Raw genomic sequence first — 24581 nt, 5'->3', positions numbered from 1 at the left:
AGATCACAACCAACACCAAAGAAATACAATTCTAAGAACATATTATGAACAACTATACACCAACAAATTAGGCAATCAGGAAGAAATGGATGCATTTCTAGAAACATATGAACTATCAGAACTGAAACAGGAAGAAACAGAAAACTCGAACAGACCCATAACTGGCAAGGAAATTGAAGCAGCCATCAAAAATCTCCCGATAAACAACAGTCCAGGATTGAATGGCTTTCTGGGGGAATTCTACCAAACATTTAAAGAACAATTAATACCTGTTCTTCTAAAGGTGTTTCAAAAAATAGAAATGGAAGGAAAACTTTTGGACTCATTCTATGAGGCTGGTGGCATCACAATTCCAGACTTTAAGCTCTATTACAGGGTGTAATCATCAAGACAGTATGGTACTTGCACAAAAACAGGCACATAGATCAATGCAGCAAAATAGAGAGCCTAGAAATGAACCCTCAATTCTATGGTCAACTAAACTTTAACAAAGCAGGAAAGAACATCCAAGGGAAAAAGATAGTCTCTTTAGTAAATGGTGTTGGGAAAATTGGATAGCCATATGCAGAAGAACGAAACTGGACCATTCCCTTACGCCATACTTTTGAGTCCGTCTAAATGGACTCAAAATAGATGAAAGCTCTAAATGTGAGACAGGAACCCATCAAAAGAGGAGAACACAGGCAGCAACTTCTGCAACCTCACCCATGTCAACTTCTTGGGAGACATGTCTCCAAAGGCAAGGAAAGCAAAGGCACAAATGAACTATTGGTATATCGTCAAGACAAAAGTTTTTTTTTTTTAAAGACAAAAAGCTTTTGTACAGCAAAGGATACAGTCAGCAAAACCAAAAGACAACTGAGAGAATGAGAGATGATATTTGCATGACATATCAGATAAAGGCTAGCATTCAAAATCTATATTGAACGTATCATACTCAAAACCAAAGAACAAATAATCCAATCAAGTGCTGTGAAGTGTGTAAACCTGGTGATTCACAGACCTGGGGATAAAAATATATGTATATAAAAAATATATGTTTATAAAAAATAAAAAAAAAAAAAAAAAAAAAAAGAAATGGGCAGAAGACATGAACAGATATTTCTCCAAAGGAGACATAAAAATGGCCAATACGCATGAAAAAGTGCTTAACATCACTTGATATCAGGAAATACAAATCAAAACCACAGTGAGATGCCACCTCACACCAGTCAGAATGGCTAAAATTAATAAGACAGGAAACAACAGATGTTGATGAGGGGAACCCTCCTACACTGTTGGTGGGAATGTAAGCTGGTGCAGCCACTCTGGAAAACAGTATGGAGGTTCCTCAAAAAGTTGAAAATAGAGCTACCTTATGACCCAGAACTGACACTACTAGGAATTTACCCTAAAGATACAAATGTAGTGATCAAAAGGGGCATGTGCACCCTAATGTTTATAGCAGCAATGTCCACAACAGTTAAACTATGGAAAGAACCTAGATGTCCATCAATAGATGCATGGATAAAGAAGATGTGGTGTATACACACACACACACACACACACACACACACACACAATGGAATACTACTTAGCCATCAAAAATGAAATCTTGCCATTTGCAATGATGTGGGTGGAGCTAGAGGGTAATACACTAAGAGAAATAAATCAGTCAGAGAAAGACAATTATCATATGATCTCACTCATATGTGGGATTTAAGACACAAAACAGAGAATCATGGGGAAGAGAGGAAAAAAATAAAACAAGACAAAATCAGAGAAGAAGACAAACCATGAAAGACTCTTAATCATAGGAAACCAGCTGAGTGAGGGTTGCTCAGGTGAGGACGTGTGGAGAATGGGTAAATGGGATGATGGGCATTAAGAAGGGCATGTGATGTAATGAGCACTGGGTGTTTTATAACATTGATGAATCATTGACCTCTACCTCTGAAACTAATAATACATAATATGTTAATTAATTGAATTTAAAGTTTAAAGGGTTTATAAAAAATACCAGCCAGTCATGAGGCAACACAAGCAGGAGGACACTCTCCAACATGCCTGGCCTGTAATCCCCAAAATGATCAAGCCGAGCAAGAGGACATAGGGGTTGAAGAAGTGTTGGGTATACAGGACAATGACGAGACATGACAGGGGAGGCTGGGCCCCATTCTGGACTGAGCCCCATACCAGTAACAGGGCATTCATTGAACAACTGGAAACATTTGGATGAAGTCTGGATTAGCTACAGTGTTGCATTAATGGTAAGTGTCCTAATTTTGAGAATTGTACTATGGCTATAATTACTCTGTCCTGACAAAACACACAGTGAGGGAATAGGGAGCCGGTATTCTATGTCCAACTGGTACTTCTGAATGGCTTAGAGAAAACTGTACCAGATTATAAGGAGATATGGGAGCTCTATGGCAAATAGATAAAGAAAGTTCACAGCGAACAAAACAGGGAAGGGATCCACAGGAACTGTTTGCACAATTTTTGCAAGTTTTTGATACATCTGAAGTTATTCCAGCAGTGACAATTTAACAGATATAGATACAGACATGGAGACAGAGGAAAAGGTAGACAAGGAGGTAGATACAGAGGTAGATATGGCGGTAGAGACAAGTAGAGACAGAGCTACAGGTAGTTTCAGGTGGAGGTAACACAGATCAAGTAGCAACCATGGGCCAGGTGCTGGTGTGGGTGTTGGGAGGCAGGTCTGACCTGCTGCTCTTGCAGAATGAATGCATATATGGGTGTGGGGGAAGGCACCATGAGACACCGGAGTCATGTCCCCACAGACCCAGCCCAACTTGGGGTTTTAACCTGGCTTTGTTCTCTCTCCTTGTCACCAAGGTCCGCCATCTCCTGGCCACAAGACGCCTGGAGTTTGTCATCGGGGGCCAGGTCATGCATGATGAGGCTGTGACCCACTTTGATGACCAGATTCTGCAGCTCACAGGTTAGGACCCCTTCCCCACCTCAGGTTATCCTGGGGCCTCCAAACACACTAGGACTGGGTTCCTGAACCCCAGCTCTGGACCGGTCTTTCCCTCTGAGCAGGACACTGCGGCCACGTGAGTGCGTGGTCTCAAGACCAGATGACCTGGATCTATCCTGTGTCTGTGCATTCCCAGCCCCAGGACCCTGGGCAAGGGACATCCCCTCCCTGGGCCTCCCTTTCCTCATGGCCCAAAGGAGTTTGACGGCACAGCCTCCCTCACCTGTGAGGGACCAAATTGGGAGGTCCCTTGTGAGGATCAAATTGGATCAAATTGGGACAATTCCTTGGGGCACACGAAGTGGAGCCCGTGGCTCCCAGGAGATAAACTGAGGGTTAGATGCCATCCCCGTCATTCCCACCAGTACACACAACACCACCTGCACCAGTGAGGCCCCCCTCTCTGCCTCTGTTATTCAGGCCACCACCTGCATTGACACCCTCTCCCCATCCACACTGACAGCCACAGCACCATGTATACCACCTGTGTCACCATCATGATGACCACCATCATCACTTCCAATGTCATTACCACCAGCGTCCTGAACGCACCGCCCCATCCGCACCCCGCCCAACCGCCGCCACCTCCCCTGTCATCACCACCCGTCCTCTAGCACATCAGTGGGCAGAGGCACGGGCCCTCCTCCTCGCTCTGAGGTGTCTTTTGCCATGACAGGCCCCTGCAGGCTGCCCGCCGGGGAGGGAGGGAATGGAGGGGGCCCCCGTAACCCTGCCTTTGAGGGCCGCCCACCCCCATCTTAGTCTGAGACCTGACACTTCTCTGGAGGGAGAGGGACCTGCCCGCAGCACTCGGTGACCAGGGAAAGCTGAACGTGGCCGCCGCCCCGTCCTTCCACTCGCTGAGGGGCCAGCTCCCCAGCTGGGACCCCCCACAGAGGTGAGATGAGGGCAGGTCCCTGAGCGAGAGCTGCACACCCACTGCATCCCGAGTGGGAGAGCATGTCACGGATCAGGCTCCTGGGCGCCACCACTGCAGTGCAGAGAAGTGAAAGGTCTGGCCAGGAGGAGGGGACACACCTGTGACCATCCGGGCCCCTCCGGTCCAGGGATTATCTACCACTAGCTCTCGGTGAGGCCCCAAACCCCTACTCCCAGTTTGTCTTTGGCCTGCAGGGATACTATGGGATGTAGGCCAAATGTCCTTCTCCTGTCTCATTGGTCAGGATGCAGTCACGTGACCCGAAGGGCCCTCAAGAGATGCTGGGGAATGGCCTCCAACACTGAGCTCACAGCCCATTGGTCAGGGAGAGCCACGTATCTTGGAAGGCGGGGTCTAGCCTAGGGACTCTGCACCTGCTGAAGCTGACAGGGAGGGTGGGCTTCTGAGACTAGAAGAAGTAGGAGGACCCCGGTCCATGGGATAATTAGCAGTTTCCTTCAGTAATCACCTCTTCATTTGAGGCTTGGGGGTGCTTTGGGCTAGAGGGCCAGGAACCTGAGGAGCAGCGACTTGAGTCTTTTTTTTTTTTTTAAGGTTTTATTTATTTATTTGACAGACAGTGATCACAAGTAGGCAGAGAAGAAGGCAGAGAGAGAGAGAGAGAGAGAGAGAGAGAGAAGGAGGAAGCAGGCTCCTTACTGAGCAGATAGCCCTATGTGGGACTCGATCCCTGAACTTGGGGATCAAGACCTGAGCCGAAGGCAGAGGCTTTAACCCACTGAGCCACCCAGGTGCCCCTGGCTTTTTTTTTTTTTTTTTTTAACTTAATTTTTTCCCCCGTGTTCCAAGATTCATTGTTTATGCACCACACCCAGTGCTCCATGCAATACGTGCCCTCCTTAATACCCACCACCAGGCTATCCCAATCCCCCACCCCTCCCTTCCCAAACCCTCAGTTTGTTTCTCAGAGTACACAGTCTCTCATGGTTCGTCTCCCCCTCCGATTTCTCCCAGCTCACTTCTCTCCTTCAGCCAATCTGACTTGCTGTTTTTAATGAAGGTGGGAAATCTTCCCCAAAGCAAACCAAGCTTAAGGCACACATCTTTTTGGCTCCAACTGGGGTCCATGACCAACTCTGGCTTCCAACCAGGCTGAGAAAGCAAGTATCTGCCAGAGGGGAATGAACTCGCCACGAGCAGCTGAGACCAATGGCAATTCATCCTTTGGGGTGGGGATGGCACCCCCTGAACAAAGTGAGGATTCTCTAAGTGCAGGAGAAGGGGATACTGAACAGGCAGCAATCAGGTCTGCCTGGCTCTGGCTCCCTGTCTATAGAGAGGGCTCTTCTTTGTACTACCTGCCCTCTCTCCTGAGATGCTATTGTCCATTCCCTCATAATCCCTGACCCACAATCCCCAGATCTTTCCTCACCTCTGCTGCTCCCTTCTGGTCTCCTCTGCTTCTTGATCACCCTCTGCCTCCTCCCCCTGCTGTCTCTGAGGGCCTGAAATCCCATGCCAGGTCCGTACATCCTGGCTCGTCCTCATGCCCTCCCGGGTGCCTCAGACCCCGACCTTCTCAGCCACTGACATCTGGCAGCACTCCTCTCTCCTGACTTGGCCTGGCCTCTGGTCTGTTCATGGCTCTGTCCAACAGGCCTGGGGTCCTCTGGAATGGCTCAGGCCCATGTGGTGACTCTAACGTCATGGACGAGTGAAGGAAACATCAGGGAATCCTGGTGTGGCCTCCTCTGTGTTAGGATCTCCTGCAGCCCAGCCCCAGATGACACTCTAGCCCCATGGAAAGGCAGGGACCCTGAGTGAGCAGGTGGCAAGGGGCCCCCTCCTGTCACCAGCAAGGCGGTGCTCTCTTTGCAGAAGGACACGGGTTCTTATATGAAACCTTTGGGATCCGGCCACAGTTCTCCTGGCAAGTCGACCCCTTTGGCGCCTCTGCTACGACCCCCACCCTATTTGCCCTGGCGGGCTTCCATGCCCACGTCATCTCCCGGATCGACTATGACCTGAAGGGTGCCATGCAGAAAAACCAAGTGAGTCATTAGCCACATGCACTGCTGCCTCTGGTCGCTGCCTTCTTCCCTCTGTGTGCAGGGCCTGCTCCCATGCCCCTGCAGGAACGAGTATTCTCTCCAGCATAACTCAGGCAAGAGTGGTCTGAGACAAATGCAGGCTGCCACGGGCAGCAGCAGATGAAGGTGGACTTGGGTTCTAGTGGGTGAGAGAAGCAACGTCGTCCTGAGCCCCACCACAGGCCATGTCGTGCATGGAGTTCCCTTCCCACATTGGTCCACTTCTCCCGCAGCTGACTCTGTGCTGCTTGGGCCTGGGTGGGGCCTCCCCATTTCCCCCACGCAGAAACTGAGGCACAGAAGAATCAGGGAACATGCGTGTGGTTCCAGCATCCCGCTGGCTAGTACTTAATAGAAGCAGGATTTCTCCGTCCTTTGTGACCCAGACCGGGTTCTAACCATGAGGGCAATAACAACAGACTGCAGGCTTTGTGAGAGGCGGGCAGCTCCCTGTGCCAGGAGGTAGTCAAGCAGAGCCAGAATGAGCTTCTCTAGCGGGCCTTGGCAGAGACAGTGGTGCTGGAGGTGGAAGGGTGCAGGAGCAGGCTGGCTCCTTCTGGAGGGCAGTTTCTACCACCATATGAAGCTGTGGGTGGTCCGAGGGAGTTGAGAGGACCCCGCAGAGGGGATGGAGTCCTGAAACCTGGAGGGAGGCCCAGGTGGGGCTGGTGGAACCAGGGCAGCTGTGTTGTCCCTGGGCTTTCATTCTGTTTTCTTGGGGTTTTCAGGGTCTACAGTTCGTGTGGCGAGGGTCCCCATCCCTGGCGGCTAAGCAGGAAATCTTCACACACGTCTTGGACCAGTACAGCTACTGCTCGTGAGCACCTCCTGGGGCAGCCCGTGTTCTAAGCACCCTCCCTGTATTACCACAGACACTGCCCACTCTTCATCCACCCCCTCGGCAGATGCTCTGAGCTCTCCAGCTTACAGAAGGAGAAACCGGGGCAGGGCCGCTCAACACTGGCCCGTGGTCAGCTGTGTCGGGGTCTGGGTGGTTTGGGTGGCCAGCTCCAAGGGTCTCCACATCGTTGGAGCTCTTCGGGTGGGAGGCCCTGGGTTCAACCCGCTCTGGCCCTTTGTACCTGGGAGGCTGTGGGCAACAGGCTTGCCGGTCCTGGAACAGGAGAGATTAGCAGGCAAGGTGAAGGGCAGATGGCGAGAAGGATGCCAGACACGGACTTCAGGACCGATCATTCTTGTTTGTCAGGCTCCGCTCTGTGCCAGGCCTGAGCCCAGTGTTGTCTACTGATGTCTTTCCTTTATCCTTCATGACAACCATCAGGACATTTTATGGATGAGGAGACAGGCTGAGAGGATCCAAGTGGCGGCTCCTGGCGGCTGGTCCAGGGTCCACCCTATGTTACCTTGTGCAGCCCAGAGTAAGGCAGGGAGGACCCTAATGGGGGCGTCGACCCACAGGGTCCATCTTGGGTTCTCTGCCATGTGGACCAAACTGGAGCCTGAGGCAAGAGGGAAAATCCAGAATCCTGCCCTTGTCCTTAGAGAAATGTTGGGTTTCTGTTCATGACAATTTGCTTTGCATTAAGTCTGAGTTTTGAAATAGGACATTAACTTATCTCTATGTCCCATACGGAGACTCAGCACTCCCTTACCATTCACCCTGGGACACAGTGCCTCTCTTGCCTCACGCCACTTGGGGCCTTAGACCCAGGTCTGATGGTCATCTTATTGGCCCTGAGAATCCCGTAATGAAAGGAATCCCATGAGATCCCCAGGGGTGGAAGTTGGGAGGCACGGACTGTGGGCTCCATGTGTTGAATGAGGCAGTGTGGGTCCAGGGAAGGGGCCGCGTTCAAGATACACAGCTGGTCAACCATGACATGTGTGTTTGAGCCCCATTGTTCCGCAGTGCTCTTGTGGGACAGCACTGAGCTGCTCATCACACAGGTGGGAGAAGGAGGGCATCTGGGTGGTTCAGTTGGTGAAGCATCTGCTTTCAGATTAGGTCATGATCCCTTGGTCCTGGGATGGAGCCTCATAGCAGGCTCCCTGCTCAGTGGGGAGTCTGCATCTCTTTCTCCCTCTGCCTCTTCCCTGGTTTTGCTGTCTGGCTCACTCTTTTTCTGAAATAAATAAAAGATTAAAAAAAAATACTGGGAGATGGAGGCCTGAGTGGTGGTCTGCACTCCCTGAGCTGCCTGGGTCCAGCTGCACCCTGCCTGACCTTCTGGACCCCAAGCTTCCTCTCTCCTCAAGGTGGAATCAGCTAACCCTTTACACCCCTGCAGGGAAGGCTTTTACTGGGACGGCTCGGCTGTCTTCCCGGAGCCTCCCTCCAATAGGCTATTTCAACCCAAGTCTGCACCCATCACTTGGAACAACATGAAGTACTATGTAGATCTTCTTGTGGACAATGTGAAAGAACGGGCTGCCTGGTTCCAGACATCACATCTCCTCTGGCCCTGGGTAAGGCGGGGTCCCACACCCTAGTGTCCCCAACACAGCTTTGGACTCCTGTCCAGTCTCACCCAACCAGGCTCTTCAGGGGCCAGGCCGGGCTGCCATCATCAGCCCTGGGCCATTGTCTCTTCCCTGTACACCACATGGCCTCACCCCTTCCAACAGCTCCTCCCAACACCTGGGACTCCCCCAGCTTCTCCCACCGGAAATACAGCCCCTGGCCCATGCCAGCTGCCAACTCCCCTCAGTTCCTTCCTCCTCATCTTTTCATCTCAGTGTTGGGATGTGAGGCCTAGGCTGGAATCCTGGCCCCCTGCTCCGTCATTATGTGCCTTACCTCGTGGGTCTCAGTTTCCTTGTCTCTGAAGTAGGAATCATGACAGGTCCTGCCTCACAGGCTTGATCTAGGGCTGACAGGAGACATGCCCCATGACAGTTTTAGACATGGACGTCCTCCTCCTCACCATCCCATGCAGAGCTCTCTTTTGTGGAGCACCCCCAGGGCACAGGCAACTTCCATGTGATATATTTGTCTCATCCACTTACTATGCCTCATGGGCCTAGGATGCAGGCATGGCCGGTATCCCATTTTGGAAATGAGGGACCTGAGAACCAGAGAGGTCAAGGCATCGTCTTGAGGCTGCACAGCCACATTGAGGGGCAGCTAGGATGGGGATTCGTGCTCAGACCCCAGCAGGGCACTCCCTAGCCTGTCTTCTTACATCTTGACTGCTTGTGGAAAGGGGCACAGAAGGTCTGTAATTGAGGGCGATAGCTGTTATCCCTGTTATTCATAATTGTCAGGTGTTATAATTAATGATATTGATGGATAGTAATACTGTTGATCTTTTAAAAAGGCCCTGGGGAGAAATAAGTCAGATAGAGAATTCCAATATTGCATGATCTCATTTAATGTGATACTAAAGTCATCAAGCATAGATGAAGAGATAAGTTTTGCAGTCTCTGGAGTTAAGGGGTGAGGGAGGAGGCTCTGGGCATGGTGGTTGAAGGTGCAGACTTCCAGTTATACAAGAAATATGCTCTGGAGATGTAATGTATAGTATGATTTAAAACTAACAAGATTTTAAAGTGAAAAAAGTAAAGAGGAAGGAAAGAAGGAAGGAAGTAAGACAGGACAGAAGGGAGGAAGGAAGGTAAGTGGGTGCAGGGATGCCCCTGGGGAGCTGGTTGGAGGTTCTGCCAGGGAGCCAGGAGGGCCCCTGATGGGGATGATGAGGGCTGGGCTGGGTTCTGCCTGGGCTGGGCTCTGCAGAGGAATTCCAAGGTTTTGCGCTGTGTTCCTGCATGCAGGGGTGTGACAAGCAGTTCTTCAATGCCTCGCTGCAGTTCGAAAACATGGACCCTCTGCTGGAATTCATCAACAGTAATACACCCAAACTCGGCATCTCTGTGGAGTACGCCACGCTGGCCAAATACTTCGGTGCATTGCAAGCTACCAATGTCACCTGGCACGTCCGTGAACACCAAGACTTCCTGCCTTATTCCTCAGGTATGACCCCGTGCAGGTTGGATGCAGATCTGGTGCTGGGGAGGGTGCCCACCGAGTCTGCTCTGCCGTGCTGATGGAGCTTTTGAGGGTCACTGGGGCCGAGATGGCCCCTGTTCCCCACACCCGCCCCCACACCCTGTCCCCCCTAGCTATCCTAGGATTGACACTACACTCACAGAAGGGCTCCATAGCTTCCTATTTCCACATCCACAAGGCCTTGGCCTCCTTCACCCAGGAGGGCTACAAGGCTGTGAGCATGGTTACAGTTGAGGTGGGAGGGGCAGATTGATGTGGGCGGGGTTACACTTGCAGTTCACGTGTAACTACCTCCTTGTGGGCGTGGTTACAGTCCAGGTAAGGGAGGCTACGTGAGTGTGGGCATGGCTATGCTGAAGTGGGCGGGGCTACATCGAGGAGGGAGGAGATAGGGCAATGTCCTGCAGGTGTTCTGAAGGGGCTTGATTTGGTGCAACCCTCCAGGAGAGACAATGTTTGTGTGGAGAGTGGACAGGTGCGGTGATCCCTGGTCCCTGCTCTGAGTCACTGGGGATTTAGAGCTAGGTCCTGCCTGACCAGGACACTCAGCCTGCTGGAGGAGCCGTGGACAGCTGTGGACAGCATACACAGCCTGTAGCCTTTCCCCAGATCACAGGGCTACCCTTCCTGGTGAGTTCAGGTCATGTGGGAGAAGGTCAGGGAATGGAGACACTCCCCAGCCTGGGAGAAGGCAGAAGGCAAGAACTATAGGGACAGTCAACCACCTGTGGGATCCAGCCATGCTGCCAGGAGGCACCCAGCCCCCCTCCTCCCACCCAGTCTTAGTCAGGAGTCATTCCCTATGTGCAGGTCCACACAGCAGACACGGGATCCCTCAGCTATCCCCGATCCCACCTCCCTGGGTGGCCAGTGGATCCCCAGTGATTGCAGGCTTATCTCGGACTCCCCATTGCCGCCGAGTCACATGCCAGCGCTCAGGGCCTATGTCAGCTGGATGCTGCCAACTTGGCTCCCATCTTGCTCTCCTATCCAGGCCCTAGGCTCATGGGCTGATCCAGGTTTCCCAGGTCCACCCTGGGCTCTCTGGTTCCCTATCCCAGGCCTGGTCCAGGCCACCTACATACTCACACTTACCCCAGCCCCTCCCTGGAATCCCTGGACCATTCCTGGCCTAGCTGGAGCAGGAGTCTTTGGCTGCCCTCATAGGTGACCCAGGCAGAGCCGGAGCCCAGGCCCCAGCTTCCTCAGCTCTCCTGGGACTTGGTCTCAGGAAGTCCCCAGGCCAGGAAGACTCAAGCCAACTGCCAGCCCTTCTCTCCAGGTCCACATCAGGCCTGGACCGGCTTCTACTCATCCCGCAGCAGGCTCAAGGGGCTGGCCAGGCGAGCCAGTGCTCTGTTGTATGCTGGGGAGTCCATGTTCACACGCTCTGTGTGGCCGGTCCCCCACCAGCACCTGGACCTGGACTGGGCCCTGAAGCAGCTTCAGCAGCTCCGCTGGGCTGTCTCTGAGGTAACGGCACCCCTCTCAGCAACACGATCAGGTTGGAAACCTTCTGGTCAGTGCACTTTCCCAGTCCCTGGTCACTAAAGGTCAATGTTTCAGAAGAGAACACTGAGGTGGCCTGTGGTCTCATGACAGGTGCAGGTGGACCCTGGGCCAAGGTTAGAACCAGGCTCTGATAGCCTTCAGCTCATGGCTTCAGTAAGCTTTAGCCAAATTTACCCAGAGGGCAAAGGGCAAAGAGAAGCAGCATTAGTGTTCTACAGTCCTGCATGGATTCAGTCCCACTCCACTGTGTGTCCTCAGGCTCAGGACTTTCCTCTCTGAGCCCTAATTCCCTCCCTGTACATTGAGAAGCTCATGCCCACCCCTGGATGGTGGGGCAACTGAATGTGAGAATGTACATAAGCTGCTTGGCACGGTGGCTACCCCACAGCAAGTTGTTCCCAACTCTCTGTCTCCATGTGTCCCCACTGTACAGATGGGAAAACTGACAGAATATGACACTGTGTTGGGGGTGGAGTAGATAGACTTGAGTCCATCGGAGTGGGTGAGATCCGTGGCTTTAGCTGGTGGGGCCTCAGTCTCCCTTTGAGGAACACAAGCTCATCCCACACCCACTTCAGTACAGAGAATGGAGGGTGCCTGGAGCGTCCCAGTGGCACTCACAGGCAGACTGCACAGCAGAGATGAAGCTGGGGCAGGTGCCTTGCAGATGTCTGTTTTCTGCCCAAGCTAGGGGACTCGGTGGGTTTCTGTAAGGTCGTCAGTCTTGGGGCCTCAGTTTCCTAGTTTGGAATGTGGTAGGGACTCTCATCTGCTCCACTAGCACCTGGTGAACGGGAAAGGAATGCCAGCCCCCAGGAGGTGGTCTGCAGAGGCAGGCCCGATCCAGAGTTTCCCCCACTCTGGTTGGGATGCAGGTGCAGCACCATCATGCCATCACTGGGACTGAGACCCCCAAGGTGAGAGACATGTATGTGAAGAATCTGAGGTCAGGGATGCAGGGTGTGCACAAACTGATGGTCTCCATTGTCCAGGACAGGACCCCGGCATACTCAGGTAAGTGAGGTCCCTGTGGGATGGCCCTGCATGTCTGAGAGGGGTCTCTGACATCCCTTATGTAACCACATCCCTTATGCGGCATGAACCTTGCGTGATCCCTTCCACTTTCCTCTTCCTGGGGACATGACACAGAGCCCTGAGCAGAGTATGGGGCCTGCTGGGTATAGGAGCGCACTAACCCACTGGTCCTATAGTCAGTTGCCCTGGCAGCTCTGCAGGAACTTGTCTCTCCTGCCTCAGTTTCCCATGTAGCCAGGGGCCCCCAGGTGTGTTGGGTGAGTCCAGTGGCAGCAGGTAAGGGCGGTTTTCTGTGTGCAGACTCAGAAGCTAGGGGACACGTTGCCGTGGTCTACAACCCCCTGGCCTGGACGGTCACCACCCTTGTTACCCTGACTGTGGGCTTCTCCAGGGTCAGCGTCACAGATGAGTCTGGCCAGCCGGTGGCTGCACAGGTATGGCCCTGACAGCGTGCAGAATGGCACACTTGCTGCTGCTGACACCTGTTCCAGTATGGCACTTCCGGAAATGGAAGCAGTTCACATGAACACATGACCATGGGGGGCCACACCTAGAGGACACATTTTGGGACCCTTATCCAGTAAGGTCAGTGGGATCCACCAGGGGACTCTCACTGGTCTGTGAGCATCTAAAGTGCCCAGAAGTCCCAGCACTATCCCCTCCCTGGAGGGTCTCCTGGGTGGCCTGCCCTGCTTGGGAGGCTTCTCCTCACGCCCTCGACATGGGGCATATTTGTGTTCTCATGTAAACATCCACTTTCTGTGGACAGGCCCTCAGGAGTCTTCAGACTTGTGGAGACGCTGGTGCTCTAGGCTGGCCCAGCTGCCTGTGTCCGCACACCCAGACACCAGCTTGTGTGTGGTCTGTCCTCATTTCCTTCCACTGCCTGGAGCCAGCTGAGGGGCCCAGGGACCCTGCCTGTCCCCCAGTGCCAGGGTTTCCCTGTGGACGTGCAGGAGGTGCTGACATCAGCCACTCAGCAAACACTCCCGGAGGCACATTCTGGTCCTGGACAGCAGCATCACCCATGGGGAATGGGCGGGTCAGACACTTAAAGGACATGTGTGGTATGGAGTGATGACCTGGGGAGCGAGGGTAGTGGACCTTAGTTGATGCAGAAGGATGAGGAGTCATCTGACCTGGGCAGGGAGATGGGATGGTGTTGGTTTCAGCAGACCCAACCCCTAGCACCCCCTTCTTCACCCACACGCAACACCACTCTGAGTAAATGCACTCAACAAATATTTTGGACACTTGTGTGTCAGGCCCTGGCCTAGGTTCCAGGCTTCCTTAATAACCAAGCCCATGAAGTCCCTGTCCATAGAGGACTCATATTCTCACTCTGGGGAACAGGCAGGAGACAAAATAAGAATGTGTGAAATGTGACAGATGGTTGTGTTCCGATGAGGAAGATTGACAGAGCTGGAAGGGGGGCAGGGACAGGATATGTATGTCTCACAAAGCCTGGGTGGGATGGTGTGTGTAGCCATCCTGGTGTTACTGATAGGGCTCCCGAGCTTCCCTTGGGGGCTCAGATGCTGCATGCTTCCCCTGGAGAGTAAGGGACTTGGCTGAGTGTGCCCAGTGTCATTCTCCATCCCTCCTCCCCGGATGTCAGGTGACAGGGGAAGGGGAAGATGGTGGGGTGAACAGAAAAACCTCCCCTGGGGAAACTGGAGGGTGTGAAATAAGGGACTTCGAGAGAAGGCTCTCCAGGAAGGGGTAATAGCATGAGCAAAGGCTCTGAGGTAAGAAACAGCAGGGGTGCTTGGAAGTGAGGGCAGCGTCTGATGCTGGAGTCTGAGGAGTGAGGGAGGCTGGGGAGGCAGGTGGGGGCTGAGGCAGGGTCCTTGTGAGCAGGGAGGATGCCTGAAGGGAACTCAGCATAGTCCAATGATGGAAAGACCCTGCTGTCTGAGGGTAGTGAGCACCCTATCCAGGAGGTGTGCAAGTCACAGTAGAGTGAGGACACTGAGGGTCCTCCTGCCCTGATACTCACCATTTTGTTTTCTTCTCTTGGCCTTGCAGATCCAAGAATCAAAAGAGAGGCAAACTGCTTATGACTTGCATGTGCTGACCACAATCCCGGGCCTCAGTTACCGACACTACAGTATCAGGCGTGATCAGGGGACTCAAAAAGACACCAAGCAGTTGGGTGCCAGTCTGGCTAAAACCTCCAACTTTGCCCGCAAGCCAGAGACACAAGCCGGTCCAGGGGGTAGGCACCTAATTTCTGTGGAGAATGACTGTTACACTGTGTTCCTGGACGCTGACACTAACCTCATGCACAGCATCTTGGAGAGGTGAGGCACAGCCATTGCTGACTCAGACAGAAGTGTGTGCTGAGACCTGGACTTATCATTCCCCCACCTGTCTGTGTCCTCACCTGCTAGAGGAATCATCAGAAGGTGGTGAAGGCCCTTCCTGTGTTATCAGCTTTATTTCTGCAACTGTGAAACTAGACCACTACAGGAAAACCCTGCATGAATTTTATCATTCCAGGGTTGTTGATCCACAAAGTAGATGTGAAACCTCACTCAAAGAGAATATATAATATTCACTTTACTCACTATCTTAAATTTAGAGAAACATATAACTATCCACCCACCCAACAACCACTTATGCATCCGTCTACTTACCCATTTTATACCCATCCATCCGCTCACCCTTCCATTCACCCATCCATCTACTCATCCATCTACTCATCCATCCATTCCCCCATCCACCCATCCATCCAACCACCATCCTTCTTGTTCATCCATGTATCCAACAACCCGACCACCCCCACAACCATCCATGTATCCACACATCAAACTACCCATGCAGTGACCCATCTATCACTTTCATACACCTTCTCATCCATCCATCCTCCATCCATCCACTCATCCAACCACTAGTCTATATATTCATCTGTGCATGCATGCATGCATGCATCCATCATTCCATCCATCCATCATTCCATCCATCTATCCATACACCCACTAACCTTCTTCTTTAACCTTCTATCCACCCATCCATCCATCACCTCACTCTAACATCCAACCATCCATCCATCCATCCATCTTTCCATACACTATCCTTATTGTTCATCCATTTATTCAACTAACCAACCACCCATCCATTCACTAACTCCCACAAGTATTATTTAATATCCACACACCAAAGCACCCAACCACCTATAAGCTACCTTCTCACACCCTCAGATCCACCCTTCCTCCATCCATCCATACACCCAACCACCCATCCTTTCATCTGTCCATTATACTCACAGTCGTCTATATATTTACCCAACCACACAACCATCCACCATCCACTCACTCAACCACCCACCCATCCATTCCCTCGCCTTCCATCCATTCATATATCTACCTGCCTACATACCCAACCACACATCCATCTATCCATCCATCCACATACCCTCCAATCTATCCATATATTGACCTACTCACCCACTCATTCATGCCTACACACATATATCTATCCAATTATCATTTGATCTATCCCTGTATGTTTATCTTCCCTTTCATCCATTCATCCATCCAACCATCCATCCACACATCCATTCATTCAGCAACTAGTTGTTGACAGCAGAGAAAGCAGGTGACCTCCAGGAAAAAGCCTCCCAAGTGTTTTGGGGCCAGCCCTGTCCATCCCCAGGTCACATCCCAGATAGTTGTCGTTCTACCCCAACTACATTTCCTGATGTGACCTCCCAACAGGATTGGAAATGCAGGAAGAACAGGAAGTCTGGGAGGAGTAGCTGGCAGAAAGTGAGTGAGGGAAAGAAAAAGGAGAGAGGAGTATGGGTGTGAGGTGAGTGGTACCTGGCGATCACCCTGAGGGCAGCTGTGCACAGCTCTAGAGCCTACAGCACTAAGAAGTTCCCTGCAGGGGGACCCCAGCAGAGCTATGCCCTTCATCATGCTAAAGATCTCCTGGAGAGAGGGTGTGGCAGGTAGAAGGAAGTGACTGCAGCCCCCTTGGGTGGGGAGGGGAGGATGAGGAGAGCAGTAGAACCCGGGGCGGCCAGGCAACTTCTGAGCCTCCCTGGTCAGAGCAGAGTCCCCAGGCTGGCCTTGGGATGCTTGTCCAGTCAGGCCTGATGCCCAACTAGACAGCTCTTGCTGGGCCAGCCCCACCTCGCCTTCACTGTGTGCAATTCATGAAGGCCTCATCTTCAGCCATGACCCTTTACTCAGCATGTCCAATAGTACACTCTTGGCCTGCTGACCATCCCTTCACCCCCATCTGTCTCTGTTCCTTTTGGCGGGGTGAGAACTGGGTGCTACTTATGGGTCTCTGAAATCCCCTCTGGGGTAAATCAATGGCCCAGTGCCTGACCACTGGTCACAGAGAGAAGGAGCTGTGGAATTGGAGAGCAGTGGATCAGAGGAGTCTTGGTGGGCAGGAGGCACCTGGAGCCGGGACTGAGGACTGGAAGGGCCAGAGAATTCATGGGCACAGATGAGGGGACAGCTGTTCCATGGCAGGACCCTCCTGTGCAGGGCCCGAGGGGGCAGCCACCATGTGCAGAGACCACCCCAGGGAAGGTTGGGTGGAGGGACCTTCTTTGTCACAGGACAGCACCTTGGGTAGAATTTGCTGACCATGCAGCTCAGCCATGGAAATGTTCCCTGTCTGTGGGGTTAGGAAACTCAATGCTCATGTGAGCATCATCAGTCATGGCCCCTGTGACTCTTCTCTGTCTCTGGATTTGTCTAAATTGGACATTTCATACCAGGGGATGAACTCCATGCAGCCCTGTGGGGTGGGTTTCCTCCCCCTAGCATCGTGTGTCCAAGGTCTGTCTATGCTGCCATGGGCATGAGCGCCTCGTCCCCCCTCAGGCTCAGTGTTATTCCCACCGCAGATGGAGCGTGCTTTACTCCTCCAGTCTCTCCCTGACAACACCCAGCAGAGCTGATGCAGGGAGTGGGGCATGGACAGCCTGCAGCCAGAAGGGAAAGGGTTTGGGCCAGACTAATGAGCAGAACCTTTTCTGGCCTCTTCAGAGGGGCCAGAGGGACCCTTCTCAGATGAACCCCTGCCTTCCCGTCCATGCCCAACACAATAGCACAGAAATCCCCCAAATGGGTGTGGAAGGGACACTTCTTTATGTTCTGTACCCGCAGACCCATGCCCCGATCCCAGTACGTGACTGTGCCTTGACCACACACAGAGGTACAATCCATACACGTGTCTACACCATCCATGTGTCTACAGGGCTCTGAGTTTCTGCCCATTCTTCCCCCACCCTCTGTCCCAACCCCAGTATCTGAACCGAATGGGATGAGCCCAGATAGTGCAGTTGGAACAGAACCCGAGTCCTGCTTGGGCTCTTCCCAGACATGAGATCCTGTGCCAGGGATTAGGGCCTCCAGTCTCGCGGGCCTCGGGAGTGAGGTGGGTTCATATTCCCTGCCCTCGGGAGTCAGGAGGAGGCGGCGAAGTGAGCGAAGGTGCTGGCTCTTTACATCTGGGTGCCTGGGGGTCTGCATGACGAAGTCCTTGTTTGTGCTCCTTGGGGTTCCTCTGAAAGGTGTGGGGTGGCCCTGCTGGCTGCCTGATGACCAGGCACCACCTCCAGGGGACGTTTCCTCTGGGCAGCTTCAATACCCTCTGCTTACGCTCTCGGGGTCCTGTTATACAGCCTCTGTCGCCCTCCTGCATGGGGTCCCCCTGGCACATGGAAGGATCTAAGGCCACTTGGCTCAGGGGAGAGGGTGTCTCACGGACGTTATCTGAACCACATGCATAGGTGTCACCAAGCGGCCTCGTGATTGTCATCGAGGTTCTGCTGAGGTCTCTTTACTCTGCTTCTTATGGAGGTGGGTGTCTGCATAGAAGGCTGTTCACCAGCTCCCAGATGACAAGGACAATGCTTGGGACACACGTGCATGAAGAGAATACTGCTTTCCCTTTCCTGTCTCTGCAGAGAGAGTAACAGCACAGTGCGGGTGACCCAGGAGTTCATGGAGTACCATGTCAACGGTAATTTGAAATATGGCCCTATATCTGATAACTTTGTGTTTACACCCACTGAGAGTGCAAAGCGCCCATGGAAAAGTGTGGGGATGAAGATTGTGGCAGGAAAGCTCATGACGGAGATCCGGCAGTTCTTCTACAGGTGCGCTGGGGCTCCCTTGGTGCACTTGGTCGGGTTACGAGGGAGTCAGGGTCCATGTGTGTTCCTGACGCCAGCTCGTTCTTGGAGGGAGTCAGGATCCATGTGTGTTCCTTATACCAGCTTCTTCTCAATGGGATCTTGATGCAGACGTGATTGCTCTGGACTGGGGTATCCTGGCCTCATTGCACATGCTGTACCTTGTGGGGGGTGTCCAAGGTCAGAGTTGGTCCAGGAACCCACAAGGAAGCCATGTGACAGCACAGAACTAAGCCATCCAGGTCAGCACCCACCCAAGCTCTGTATTATCAGGGACCAGGCTCTTCCCATTATATTTATTGCCCAGGATGGCTCCTGACTCTCTGCCTCACTGCAAGAAGGGGGGAGGGAGAGAAGGGGTCATGGAAACAGGAAGGAAGGAAGAAGGAAGAGAGGAAAGAAGGAAAGAAGAAAGGAAGACAAATGGGGAGGGAGCGAGGAAGGGACGGAGAGATGGATGAAGGGGAAGGAGGAGGGACATCTGCAGAGTTCCAGAGCCTGACCCACTGAGTCCCAACTCTCCAGGAAGGAGAGAGACCGGAACCACACATATGCCATCTACTCCCGGCTCGCCCACGTGCCGGTCGGCCATGGTGGGGAGCTGCTCTGCCGTCGCATCGAGCAGGAGTACCGGGTGGGCCCCTTGGAGCTGAACCGTGAGGCCGTCCTGAGGACTAGCACCAGTCTCCACAACCGGCAAATCCTCTACTCGGACAGCAACGGTTTCCAGATGCAGCGGAGAGTCTTCCGGGAACACGCGACCAACAGCATCGCTCGGGTAGGCCCTAGGATGCCTGCTGGACCTGTACCCATGGGGTGGCCCTGATGGCCCTTTTCCAGAAGGCCAGAGCAAGAAGCCCGTTCCAGCACCACCTGTGAGCCCCTTGCCCACCTGTGCTGCTGGGGGTGGAGGACCCCGTCTCGGGTCACCCCTGGTGTCTTAAATCTGGTGCCACCACAGACACTGGGCCGTCCCTGTCCCTGTCTGTGCCTCGGTTTCCTTTGTGTAGATCAGAAATCTCCTTGGGGGAGTCGTTTTGAGATTTCTGAGCTGATGCTGGTCAAAGGCTTAGAGGGCCTGATCCCCGTCAGGTGCTGCAGCAGAGACACTGCCTGGCAGCTCGTTCGAAGTGATGAGTGTGGTCCGAAGCCACACATCAGCTCCCCCATCCCAGGGCTCTAGCTCTGGGCAAGGGGGTTGGCCTTCCTATGGCTCCCCACTGCCCCAATGAAAGGAATAACCTTGGTCCCCAGGGCTGGGAGGGTCAGCGGGATCAATCGAGGTGAAGCCCGCGGTGGGGGTCTCCTGTGACCCCAGTAATCATTAGTCCTTACTCCACCCGGGGGACCCAGTGGGCTATGTCCCCACCCTACTTTGCTTCTGAGTTCTGGTCCCTTCATCCCTGCTTTCTCACTCTCCCATGCTATGCAGGGGCTCCTGACCGTCCTTTTGGGTCCTTCCAGGACATTTGTTCCAGCAGAGCACAGAGTGTGGGGAGTGTGGCTGCTGCCCCAGACCAGACTCAGTCCTTTGTCTCTGTAGTAACCCTCGGCCCTGCATCCATAGCACATGAGCCCCATGCACCCCCTCATCACTCGCATAGAAATGTGCACATTGGGTTGTGAGCTTGTTGTATGGGTGGGGAAATTGAGGTCCCGATGAGGAAACTCCATTCCCAGCTCAGATGGGCAGGAAGCAGTGCATCTGTATGTGAATGACAGTCTGTTGGGCTCTGTGGTCAGAGCCTCTACCATAGTCTTCCTGCTGCACCCTGAGCAGTTGTTGTGCCCATGTGGGGGACAGGCAGGGGTGGCCCGAGGGGGACCTTGACCAGCAGTCCTGCCCGTACTTTGCCCTGACACCAGTCTGGCCGTGTTTGTGTGCACAGAATTACTACCCCATGGTTCAGTCCGCCTTCATCGAGGACAGCCAAAGCAGGCTGGTGCTGCTGTCTGAGCAGGCACATGGCATCTCCAGCCAAGGGAACGGCCAGGTGGAGGTAGGAAGTGGGCCCTCTTGGCCACCCAGGGTGGAAGCTGGTGGGAGGGGGCCCTGTCAGACAGCTTTCCCCTGCAGGTCATGCTCCATCGCCGGCTGAGGAACAACTTTGACTGGGCTCTGGATTATGACCTCACACTGAACGACACCTCTGTTGTCCACCCCGTGCTCTGGCTCCTGCTAGGACCCCGGCCACTCACCACCGGCCTGCGCCAGAGGAGTGGGCTGGCGCTGCAGCACAGACCCGTAGTGCTGTTAAGAGAGCTGAATGGTAAGGGAGTGTTCATACCAGAATGAGCCCACCTGGCCGGGTAGACCTGGGGAGGGGTGTGGACCACCCCTGATCTGGACAACGTTGGGCAGAAGGGAGCTCAGGGTCTCTGATCCAAAGTCCTCATATAAGGTGTAGGCGAACTTGGGCAAAGAGGTTCAGGGTTCACTTAAGTTCATATAGATGGTGGGAGCATTTCTGAGACACACCCATTCCACCTTCTGCCTTTTCCCTGAGTTTCCTTCATTTTTGCTCTGATGCCTGCCTGTCTGTCTTTCTTTCTTTCTTTCTTTCTTTCTTTCTTTCTTTCTTTCTTTCTTTCTTTCTTCTTTCTTTCCTTCTTTTAAAAGATTTTATTTATTTATTTGACAGACAAAGAGATCGCAAGAAGGCAGGGAGTCAGGCAGAGAGAGGGAAGCAGGCTCCCTGCAGAGCAGAGAGCCTGACATGGGTCTCGATCCCAGTACCCTGGGATCATGACCTGAGCCGAAGGCGGAGACTTTAACAAACTGAGCCACCCAGGTGACCCTTTTTTTCTTTCTGAATATGACATATTCAAAGGGAGCCAATATATGGCTTCACACCTAGAAGATCAACATTAGAATATTTGTTTTATTTGACTTCTTGGTATGCTGTCACCAGGTGAGGGAGATTCCTGTCCATGGTCTGATCTGCAAAGCTCATGAATTCCCTCCACTCAGACCACTACTGACTTAAAACAGGCTGTACCTGTATGAAAATAATTGAAAATGGGGAAAATAAATAATAATCATGTTTAGAGATGGTACTTTTGGAACATCATTAAACGAATGAAACACCTAGAGTCACCTGGGTGAATCAGTTGGTAGGCAGCCAACACCTGATTTCAGTTCAGTTCATGATCTCTGGCTTATGGGATCAAGCCCTGCATTAGGCCCCTGGACTGTAGAGGGGCCTGCTTGATATTCTCTGTCCCACTTCCTCTCTCCCAACCTCAGCAAAAGAAATGAGCACAGTCGTCCCAGGCTTAAGTACAACAATTCCAGGGAAAGCTTCTGACTGGTGCAGAGAGGAATTTGTGGTATGAACTTGGACCAATCACTATGGCCTGGGGACTGCAAGGAGGTGATGCCCCAGCTGGAGCCCAGAGCTAAAAGGGCTTTTCCTGGAAGGAGGAGGGGGCTGAGGTGCCTTTTGAGCAGGGGGCCATTAATGACAAAACAAGGGAGGAGCTGGCATCCCACAGCTTGCACTGAAATCAGGGCTCTGCATGAACCTGCCCTGGGGTCTGGAACAAACCCCATCACCCCTGTGGGTGGTAGACTCCCCATCTCTACTTTGAAATGGCTGGACTAGAGATTCAGGGTCCTTCTGGCTCTTAGACTCTGTGATCTGAGCCCCTGGACAGGTGGGAGGAAAGGCATCCAGGTGGAAAGAGGTCCATGGGCAAAGGCAGGAAAGGGGATGCCTGAGGCACTGGGACCAGCAGGTGCTTCAGGCTGTCCTCCCTGTGGGATTCACATGGGCAGGAGCCAGATTGCCTGAACAAGGGCACATGGTGTGCAGAGCTCTCACTGCCAGGAGGAGGAGCTTGGCCCCAATGCTTGTCCTGGCTCTGTGTGTCTATCTTGCAGCGATTGCCCAGAATCTCCCAGACCCCCAACAGCAAGAAGCTGTGACCCTACCCCCAGGTCTTCACCTTCAGATCCTCAGCATCCCAGGCTGGAACTACAGCTCCAACCACACAGAGCACCTGCAGAATCTCGAGAAAGGTGAGGCAGGTGTCCAGGGGAGCCAGACTCATGGCTCCTTCCCCATGGCGACCTGGCCCCATGTCCATCACCAGACAAAGTGGGCTCCTCTCAGAGTTGTCCTGCTTCTGCATGGTCACCTGATCTTCTCTACCCAAAGTGGAAGCCCAGACCCACGGACAGGCTGTGGGGGACCAGTTTACTCAGTAAGCAGGGTACCCTGTGGACATGGACCCCAGCCCAGGATATGTCCACACATTCTCTGATGGATCCCTGCTAACCCTACTACCAGCTCCCATTCATCATCCACCATCTGCCAGACCCTCAGCCTTCAGTGCAGTCCTGCTCTTCAGGGACACCTCCTAGAACCCTGAAAAGCCAGTCCCACTTGTCCTCTGAACCCAGGAAGCCTGACTGTCCAGAACTTCCATTCATTCACTGAACAGATGTCTCTTGTGCCGGGCACTGGGTAGTGCAGTGACCAAGGCAGGCAAGGCCCCTAGATTCACAGAGCTCTCCATCTAGAGGGGGAATCAGCCAAGTCACCACCCAGTGATGTTAGTGTTCACATTATACCCCCAGCAGGGCATCATGGAGGGCTCCCTGGTGGAGGTGACACTTGCCATAAACTGACTCTTCCTGTTGCCAAAGCTCCAACTGCACCTTATCTTCCCTTTTCCACTGTGAGGAGCTCAAAGGCAGAGCTGGCTGCCCCTGAGCCACCCTCTTGTCCCCTAGAGCCCCACCCAGGTCCTGCCAGTCACCAAAGACGGCTCAGTAGGAGTCCGCAGATTGAAGGAGGAAAATAAAGAGGCAACAGTCCAGATAACACTTTTATCTGATAAAGTGCATCTTGGGGACCATTGCTCATGCCTGCAGCCAAGTGATGTTCTAGCACTGAACCGTATTACCAGGAATCCCCCTGTCACAGATGCTGGGCAAGGAGCCTTCCCTACCAGGCAGAGCATTCCCTTCCCACTGGTGTGCGTGGCCCCATGCAAGAGAATAGGTCTCCTGTAGACAGCTAGCTCCCAAATAGGAGAAAGGGGCTGGCCTAGGGGTGCCCCAGACCTGTTGAGTGAAGGTCCCTCCTCCCTGGAGAGCGGGGAGTGAGGGGCAGAGTGAGGGAAGCCTCAGGGATTGAGCGAGACCCAACCCCCATCTCCCCGAGCTCAGGGCCACATTATGAAGCAGGTGTGTCGTCCTGGACATCAGCATGTCCTCTCTCCACCCCACCCCCACCATCATCTGGAGACAGAGGACCTTCCTGACCCTAGGGCTCCAATCCATAACCAGTCCCTGGAACAGGTAGAAGGGATTTTTCATAACCTGTGTGCAGCAGTAATATCAAGCAGGGACTGTCAGTTGCCTCCCAGGGAGGCTGAGGGTAGGAAGTGAAGGGCAGGTATCTAGTGCTGGGCCCAGACTAGAGGATTGGCATTGATGGGGGTCCTTCTGTTCCTGAAGGCCATGGAAGGAAGGCCAAGGTGGACCTCCGCCGTGTCCTGCTGCGGCTCCATCACCTGCATGAGGTGGGGGAGGACCAGGTCCTGTCTCAACCCGTGAGTGTGAACCTGGAGGTAAGAGCCCTCAGACCCTGTGACAGGCTCCCTGGCCGTAGCCTGAAGTCCTAGCAAGCAGGAAAACCCCAGTGTGGAAATCCCCTCTGGCAAAGACCTCAGGAGAGATGCCTGGGGTGCTCTCGCTCACCCTGGAGTGGGTGCTGTGGGGGCACGTGGGCATCCCTCCCTCCTCTCTCTGCATTCTTGCTGCTGCTTCTCTGGTCCCTTCCTGTGTCGCTGTGTCCCGCAGCCGGCCTCGCAGGCACAGCCTCACAAGCAGATAGGTCTGCAGAAGTGGGAAGGCAGCAGCAGATGGGGTACTGCTTCTGATTGCCTTCTCCCTGTGTCAATTCAGGGAAGCTTCT

The 24581-nt window shown here is 53.3% G+C and overlaps 1 protein-coding gene across 1 annotated transcript in view; it reads left to right on the top strand.

Moving 5' to 3' along the window:
* The window catches only part of LOC131819385 (epididymis-specific alpha-mannosidase-like), a 31752-nt gene that overhangs the window by 4939 nt on the left and 2232 nt on the right, over window positions 1-24581 (top strand). Inside the window, 16 exon segments of the mRNA XM_059154446.1 lie at window positions 2842-2947; window positions 5766-5938; window positions 6706-6813; window positions 8178-8194; window positions 8227-8404; window positions 9710-9908; window positions 11227-11417; window positions 12332-12470; window positions 12792-12925; window positions 14520-14794; window positions 18427-18618; window positions 19180-19432; window positions 20544-20654; window positions 20732-20924; window positions 22538-22675; window positions 24122-24234. Of these exon segments, the coding sequence (XP_059010429.1) occupies window positions 2842-2947; window positions 5766-5938; window positions 6706-6813; window positions 8178-8194; window positions 8227-8404; window positions 9710-9908; window positions 11227-11417; window positions 12332-12470; window positions 12792-12925; window positions 14520-14794; window positions 18427-18618; window positions 19180-19432; window positions 20544-20654; window positions 20732-20924; window positions 22538-22675; window positions 24122-24234 (2520 nt within the window).

Source organism: Mustela lutreola, chromosome 1 (genome assembly GCF_030435805.1).
Source record: "Mustela lutreola isolate mMusLut2 chromosome 1, mMusLut2.pri, whole genome shotgun sequence".
NCBI classification, from domain to species: domain Eukaryota; kingdom Metazoa; phylum Chordata; class Mammalia; order Carnivora; family Mustelidae; genus Mustela; species Mustela lutreola.
This window is presented reverse-complemented; position numbering and strand designations above follow the sequence as displayed.